Source organism: Pyrgilauda ruficollis, unplaced genomic scaffold (genome assembly GCF_017590135.1).
Source record: "Pyrgilauda ruficollis isolate IOZ18807 unplaced genomic scaffold, ASM1759013v1 scaffold280, whole genome shotgun sequence".
NCBI lineage: Eukaryota > Metazoa > Chordata > Aves > Passeriformes > Passeridae > Pyrgilauda > Pyrgilauda ruficollis.
Window position 1 is genome coordinate 144898 of NW_024524156.1, and position 7045 is coordinate 151942.

General features: G+C 72.7%; 3 protein-coding genes across 4 annotated transcripts in view; 1 reads left to right on the plus strand and 2 right to left on the minus strand.

Moving 5' to 3' along the window:
- The window catches only part of MAP3K12 (mitogen-activated protein kinase kinase kinase 12), a 7413-nt gene extending 6552 nt beyond the window's left edge, over window positions 1-861 (minus strand). For both annotated transcript variants that reach the window (XM_041472184.1, XM_041472183.1), the window contains exon 1: window positions 45-861. In XM_041472184.1, the coding sequence (XP_041328118.1) occupies window positions 45-372 (328 nt within the window). In that variant the 5' untranslated portion in view covers window positions 373-861. The remainder of the gene's footprint in view (window positions 1-44) is intronic.
- Window positions 862-2135: 1274 nt separating this feature from the next.
- Window positions 2136-5822, plus strand: TARBP2 (TARBP2 subunit of RISC loading complex). Its single transcript, XM_041472182.1, has 6 exons — window positions 2136-2342; window positions 2866-3095; window positions 4299-4416; window positions 4503-4630; window positions 4923-5112; window positions 5195-5822. Exons 1-6 carry the CDS (start codon window positions 2183-2185, stop codon window positions 5350-5352), a joined length of 984 nt encoding a protein of 327 aa, XP_041328116.1. The 5' UTR covers window positions 2136-2182; the 3' UTR covers window positions 5353-5822.
- A 136-nt stretch (window positions 5823-5958) lies between these two features.
- On the minus strand, window positions 5959-7031 carry LOC121356097 (collagen alpha-1(I) chain-like). Its single transcript, XM_041472186.1, has 2 exons — window positions 6492-7031; window positions 5959-6376 (listed from the first exon to the last, which is right to left on the minus strand). Exons 1-2 carry the CDS (start codon window positions 6787-6789, stop codon window positions 5988-5990), a joined length of 687 nt encoding a protein of 228 aa, XP_041328120.1. The 5' UTR covers window positions 6790-7031; the 3' UTR covers window positions 5959-5987.
- Window positions 7032-7045: the final 14 nt, after the last annotated feature.

Genomic DNA, 7045 nt, shown 5'->3' on the forward strand with positions numbered 1-7045 from the left:
CGTGCCCCGGTGCCCCCGGAGCCCCCCGAGCCCCCGGCGCTCACCCTCGGGGGGGTGTTTGTGCTCGGCCGCGTAGGCTTTGCCGATCATGGTCCACACGGGCTTCAGGCACCCGAAGAGCCCCTCCAGGAAGCCGCCCCCGGCCTGGCAGCGCAGGTGGGCGGCGTCGGCCGCCAGCGGCCCCGCGGCCTCGGGGCCGAGCTCGGGGGGCCGCGACCCCCCCCGGCGGGGCCAGGCCTCGGGGGGCGCGCTGGGGGCGGGCAGGACATCGCGCAGGACGCACTGGGTGGGGGTCAGCTCCTGCTCGGGGGTCCCGTCCGACGGCAGCGCCAGCGACGGCGACGGAGTGCGGGTCTCGTGCAGGCAGGCCATGGCGGGGCTGGGGGCAGCGCGACCCCCGGAGGGGGGAGCGGTCAGCGGGGACCCCGGGATGGGGGAGCGGTCAGCGGGGACCCCCGGATTGGGGGGAGCGGGGAGCGGGGCCGGGCAGCCGTGTGTGACCCCCCCGCGCCCACGGGACCCCCAACACGCGTGTGACCCCTTTACACACGTGCGTGCCCCCCCCGCACACTCGCCCCCGAGTGCGCGCGCCGGGTCACCCCCGGCCACTCAGGGTAAACTGAGGCACGAGGGGTCCCCGGGGCGGGGGGACAGTTGCCATGGCAACAGCGCGCCCGGCGATGATGTCATCACTGGAACTGGGGGGTTGGGGGGCGGGGGAGGGGCTGCGCGTCACCCCGAGGGACCCGCGGGGGAGGGGGACGCGACCCGCCCCGCCAGGTGTCGCGTGTGTCCCCCCGCGGTGACATCACGTCACACGGTGACGTCATCCCGGTAAGGGATGGAGCCTCCCCCCCTCCCCACCCCCGGGGAAACTGAGGCAGGAGCGGGGGACGCGATCCGGGGGGGTCGGGACAACGCGGGGGGGGGAGGGGGGGCGTCACTCGGCGAGCGGCGAGAACGGCCCCGCCCGACGGGAACGGCCCCGCCCCGGCCCCGCCCCGCGCACCGGAGAGACCGGCACGGGCACCGGGACCCCCCCGGCGGCTCTCCGGGACCCCGGGACCGCACCGGGACCCCCCGGTACCGCACCGGAACCCCGGTACCGCACCGGGAACCGCCGCACCGGAGGGACCGGCACCGGGACCCAGACACTGCGCCGGGAGAGACCGGCCCCGGGGAGCCCCCGACGCCGCACCGGCACCGGCACCCCGCTCGGCACCGGCAGGGACCGGCACCGGCACCGCTGTGGTTCCGCACCGGGACCCCGATCCCGCATCAGGACCCCGGGACCGCCCCGGGACCGCCCCCGGTACCGGAGGGGCGGGCACGGGCACCGGCAGCGCTCCCGGGCCTGCACCGGCACCGGGACTGCAGCCCCGGCCCCAGCGGGGACCCCCGGTACCGGCACCGGCACCGGCACCGGCAGCGCACGGGGCACCGGGGCCACGCCAGGGATCCCAGAACGGGGCTCCCGGGGCTCCCGGGGCTCCCAGCACGGCTGTCCCTCGGTTCCCGGTGTGATCCCAGTGCTCCCAGTCTGACCAGTGCCACCTCTGCCCCACTGTCCCCGTTGTCCCCCATTGTCCCCCCTGTCCCCATTGTCGCTGTCCCCGTGTCCCCCCCCAGCTGGCAGTGCCACCGCTGTCCCCACGCTGTGCCGGGGCTCCATCCCTGTCCCCGTGTGACCACGTCACGCACAAGTGCCACCCCGTGTCCCCACGCTCCGTGGCAGTGCCACCCCGTGGCCGTGTCCCTGTGCCTGTGCCACCCCTTCCTCTGTGTCCTAATGCCCTGTGGCACTGCCACCCGTGTCCCCGTGTCCCCACACTGCCGTGCCCTGGTGGCTGCCAGCTGTGCCCCTGTGTCCCCACACTGCCCTGCCCCAGCGAGTGCCAGCCGTGTCCCTGTCCCGTCCCTGGCCCTGCACTGTCCCTGTCCCTGTCCCCGTGCCCCGGCAGCTCCAGCTGTGTCCCTGTCCCCGCCGTGTCCCTGTCCCTGCCCTGTCCCCGTCCCCGTGTCCCTGTCCCCGTGTCCCTGCCCTGTCCCTGTCCTGTCCCTGCCCTGTCCCCGTGTCCCTGCCCTGTCCCCGTGCCCCGGTGGCTCCAGCCTGTCCCCGTCCCCGTGTCCCTGTCCCCGTGCCCCGGTGGCCGCAGCCTGTCCCTGTCGCAGCCTGGAGCAGATGGTGGCCGCCAGCCCCGGGAAGACGCCCATCAGCCTGCTGCAGGAGTATGGCACGCGCCTAGGACGGACCCCGGGCTACGACCTGCTCAAGGCCGAGGGCCAGGCCCACCAGCCCAACTTCACCTTCCGCGTCACCCTCGGGGACATCAGCTGCACCGGTGGGACCGCGGGGCCCCCGGGACACCCTGGGCCACCCTGGGCTACCCTGGGACACCCTGGGCCACCCTGGGACACCCTGTCCCTCCCGTCCCCTCCCTGTCCCTCCTGTCCCCTCGGGGACATCAGCTGCACCGGTGGGACCGCGGGGCCCCTGGGCCACCCTGGGACACCCTGGGACACCTTGGGCCACCCTGTCCCTCCTGTCCCCTCCCTGTCCCTCCTGTCCCCTCAGGGCCATCACCAGCACTCCCATCACCAGGACCCCAAAGCTCCCAGGGCCCCCCCGTGCCCCGTGTCCCCCTGGGCACTGGTGGGACCCCAAAGCCCCCTCGGGGACATCCCCTGCACCAGGGGACCCCAAACCCTGTCCCCAAACCCCTCTTTGCTCCCAGGGCCTTTGGGACGGGGACACCAAGGGGGAAACTCGGGGGTCCCGGCCCTGGTGCTGCTGGGGGGTCCCGGGGGGCGCGGTGGGGAGGGTCCCGGTGTCCCCCGGTGTCCCTGAGCCGCGGTGTCCCCCAGGGCAGGGGCCCAGCAAGAAGGCGGCGAAGCACAAGGCGGCCGAGGTGGCCCTGAGGCTGCTCAGAGGGGGGGGGGCCATGCTGGAGCCCCTGGAGCACAGGTGGGGGCTGGGCCCCCATGGGGGCCGTGGGTGCCCCCTGACCCCCGTGTCCTACAGGGGTGCCCCCCTGGAGATGAAGACGCCGGTGTCCCCCCCCCAGTCCGAGTGTAACCCCGTGGGGGCTCTGCAGGTGGGTGACACCAGGGAGGGGACACCAGGGGACACCTGCCCCTCCCCCCCGTTTGGGAGCCATTCCTGTTCCCGTTTTGGGGTGATGACCTGGCCAGGCTGGGGGGGACGTGGCCCTTGGGGGTGACCCTCCCCATTTGTGGGGTGGGGGGAACACGGTGGCATCTGGGGGCTCTTCCTCCTTTTTGGGACACTTGTTCCTGTTTTGGGGACAGTCACCTCCTCCTGGGGACCGTTACCTTCATTTTAGGGCTGCTTATCTCCATTTAGGGAATTATTCCCATTTTGGGGCTGCTTATCCCCGCTTAGGGACAGTCATTCCTCTTTTGGGGCTGCTTATCCCCGTTTAGGGACAGTTATTCCCATTTTGGGGCTGCTTATCCCCGCTTAGGGACAGTCATTCCTCTTTTGGGGCTGCTTATCCCCGTTTAGGGACAGTTATTCCCATTTTGGGGCTGCTTATCCCCGCTTAGGGACAGTTATTGCTGCTTTGGGCTGCTTATCCCTCTTTGGGGGCCCGTTATCCCCATTTTGGGCTGATTATCTCCATTTTGGGCCAGTTATCCCCACTTTGGTGCTGGTTATCCCCATTTTGGGGCTGGTTATCCCCATTTTGGGGCTGGTTATCCCCATTTTGGGGCCGGTTATCCCCATTTTGGGGCCGGTTATCTCCATTTTGGGGCCCGTTACCCCGCTGTGGGGCGGCTGATGGTGGCTCGGGGCTGTCCCCACGGGGGTGGCCGTGTCCCCACGGGGGTGGCCGTGTCCCCACGGGGGTGGCCGTGTCCCCACGGGGTTTAGGGACAGTTATTCCCATTTTGGGGCTGCTTATCCCCGCTTAGGGACAGTCATTCCTCTTTTGGGGCTGCTTATCCCTGTTTAGGGACAGTTATTGCTGCTTTGGGCTGCTTATCCCTCTTTGGGGGCCCGTTATCCCCATTTTGGGCTGATTATCTCCATTTTGGGCCAGTTATCCCCACTTTGGTGCTGGTTATCCCCATTTTGGGGCTGGTTATCCCCATTTTGGGGCTGGTTATCCCCATTTTGGGGCCGGTTATCCCCATTTTGGGGCCGGTTATCTCCATTTTGGGGCCCGTTACCCCGCTGTGGGGCGGCTGATGGTGGCTCGGGGCTGTCCCCACGGGGGTGGCCGTGTCCCCACGGGGGTGGCCGTGTCCCCACGGGTGGCCGTGTCCCCTGGCAGGAGCTGGTGGTGCAGAAGGGCTGGCGCCTGCCCGAGTACACGGTGACGCAGGAGTCGGGGCCGGCGCACCGCAAGGAGTTCACCATGACGTGCCGCGTGGAGAGATTCGTGGAGATCGGTGAGGGGCAGGGCTGGGGGTCCCGGGGCAGGGCCGGGGGTCCCGGGCAGGGCCGGGGGTCCCGCTCACCCCCAGCCCCTCCCCAGGCAGCGGCACCTCCAAGAAGCTGGCCAAGCGCAACGCGGCCGCCAAGATGCTGGTGAGGATCCACAACGTCCCCATGGAGCCGCGCGACGGCAGCGAGGCCGAGGGCGAGGAGGACCAGTTCAACATGGTACTGGGGGCACTGGGAGGGACACGGGCACCCGGAGCCACCCAGAGCCACCCCGGAGTCACCCAGAGCCACCCCAGAGTCACCCAGAGCCACCCCGGAGCCACCCAGAGCCACCCAGCGCCCCCTCTGTGCCCCTGCTCCAGGCCATGGGGAGGGCACCCTCTGGCTTTGGGCTTGTGGGTGACCCCGGGGGTGTCCCACTGTTCCCAGGGGGGTTCCCACACCTCGGGGGGGGTCGGGACAGACCCCGGGGGCTCGGCAGGTCCCTGAGCACGCCGTGCCCCCTCCCCAGACGTGCCCCCGGCTGGAGGGGCTGCGGGGCCGCGCCCCCGGCTGCACCTGGGACTCGCTGCGCAACTCGGCGGGCGAGAAGCTGGGCCAGCTGCGGAGCCGGGGGGGCAACCCCGCGCCGGGGGGGGCCTGCGCCCTCCTGCAGGAGCTCTCGGAGGAGCAGAGCTTCGCCATCAGCTACCTCGACATCGGTGAGCCCCCCCATCCCACCCGGTGCCCCGCGGGTGCCCCGGCGCCGCCGCGGGCCGTGGGGTGACCCCGCTGTGCCCCCAGACGCGCTGAGCCTCAGCGGGCTGCACCAGTGCCTGGTGGAGCTGTCCACGCAGCCGACCACGGTGTGCCACGGCACCGCCCCGTCCCGCGACGGCGCCCGCGCCCAGGCCGCCCGCAACGCGCTGCAGTACCTGCGCATCATGGCCGGGGGCAAGTGAGCCCTGCTGGGGCAAGTGAGCCCTGCCGGGGGGCAAGTGAGCCCTGCTGGGGCAGCTGAGCCCTGCCGGGGGGCAAGCGAGCCCTGCTGGGGGGCAAGTGAGCCTTGCCAGGGGCACCTGAGCCCTGCCCGGGGGCAGCTGAGCCCTGCCGGGGCAGCTGAGCCCTGCCGGGGCAAGTGATTCCTGCCAGGGGCAAGTGAGCCTTGCCAGGGGCACCTGAGCCCTGCTGGGGCAGCTGAGCCCTGCCTAGGGTAAGGCAGCCCCCCCGGGCACGGGCACTGCCCCTCGGCTCCCCGGGCAGTGCTCGGACCTCTGGACGCGGCCCCCACCCGCGGCCACCGCGCCGACCCCGCTGCGGGTGGAGGAACACACGGACCTCAGGGCCCGGGACCCCCCTGCGGCCTGGCCCCCCGTTCTGGAGGGTCCCCGCGTGCCATCGGCCCCCCAGAATAAAGCTGGGGGGGTTTGTACTCCCCGTGTCGGTGTCTGCTTGGGGCTGGGGGGCAGAGAGGGGCAGCAGCCGCGTCCCCCCACCCGCCCCGGGGCGGAAGCAGAGCGAGGGCTCGGCGTGGGGGCGATCGCTTTATTGGGGGGCGTTCGGAGCCACCGGGGGGCTCGGGGGGCTCGGGCCGGGCTCAGCGGCGGCGGCCGAAGCGCTGCGGGGTCGCCATCGTCCAGAACGGGGCCGCCGGGGGGTCCCAGCTGCGGGGGCCGAGCCGGGCCGGGGGTCCCCCCTGCGGCCCCCAGCCCGACCTGCCGGGGGGACACGGCACCGTCGATCCGCACCGGGGACAGGATGGGGACAGACAGAGGGACAGGGATGGATGGCATGGACGGACAGACGGATGGGGATGGGCTGAACACGGACACTTAATGGGGACCCCCATCCCCACACCACCGACCCTCCTCTCAGGCACCCCCAAACCCCCCGTGTCCCTCCCCACCGCCTGCGTCCCCGCTCTGTCCCCAAACCCCCGACCCCGTCCCTCGGTGTCCCCCCAGACCCCCCCGGCCCCCATCCCCGCTCACCTCTGCGGCGGCGGGGGGGCCCCGGGGGCGCGGCCGGGGCGCTGCAGGGACCGGAGCAGCGCTCCCAGGGCGGCGGCGGCGGCGGCCTGAGGCGGGGAGGACCGGGGCTCACAGCGGTCCTGGAACCGGAGAGCGACCCCCCGACCCCAACCCCGAGCATCCCCCCACAAAGCGCAGCCCCCGCTCCGGCGGCGCGGCCGGGCCGGGGCTCACCGGGCCGGGGGTCCCGGGGCAGGCGCGGGCGGAGCGCGGGGTCCCCGCCAGCAGCAGCAGCAGCACCGGGCGCCCCGCCATCGCCATCGCCCCCGCCCCGCCGCCGCCGCCTCTTATAGCCGGGCCGGGCCGGGCCGGGGGTCCCGGGGGAGCGGGGGGAGCAGCCCCGGCCCCGCCGCCGTTAATGAAACGCATTTAGCAGCCGCGACAGCCGCCCCCGGGGACGGACGGACGGACGGACGGACGGACGGATGGGCGGACGGGGAAGCCCCGCACCTCCCGCCCCGCCCGGACCCCGAACCGGCACCGCGAGCGAGACCCCCGGGACCCCCGTGCCGCCCCGGGACTTCACGAGACCACGACCCCCTGGGACGGGGACCCCTCCCCGGTCCCCCAACCAGCCCAGGAGCCCCAGACCGGGACCCCCCCGTCCCCCAACCAGCCCATCACC

Coding starts and splice junctions, on each gene's coding strand:
- TARBP2 (XM_041472182.1), top strand. CDS start 2,183: ATGGTGGCCGCCAGCCCCGGGAAGACGCCCATCAGCCTGCTGCAGGAG. Junction 4,631..4,922: donor AGGAGGACCAGTTCAACATG/GTACTGGGGGCA, acceptor CCCCCTCCCCAG/ACGTGCCCCCGGCTGGAGGG. Junction 5,113..5,194: donor CATCAGCTACCTCGACATCG/GTGAGCCCCCCC, acceptor CTGTGCCCCCAG/ACGCGCTGAGCCTCAGCGGG.
- LOC121356097 (XM_041472186.1), bottom strand. CDS start 6,789: ATGCGTTTCATTAACGGCGGCGGGGCCGGGGCTGCTCCCCCCGCTCCC. Junction 6,377..6,491: donor TCCGGTTCCAGGACCGCTGT/GAGCCCCGGTCC, acceptor CGCAGAGGTGAG/CGGGGATGGGGGCCGGGGGG.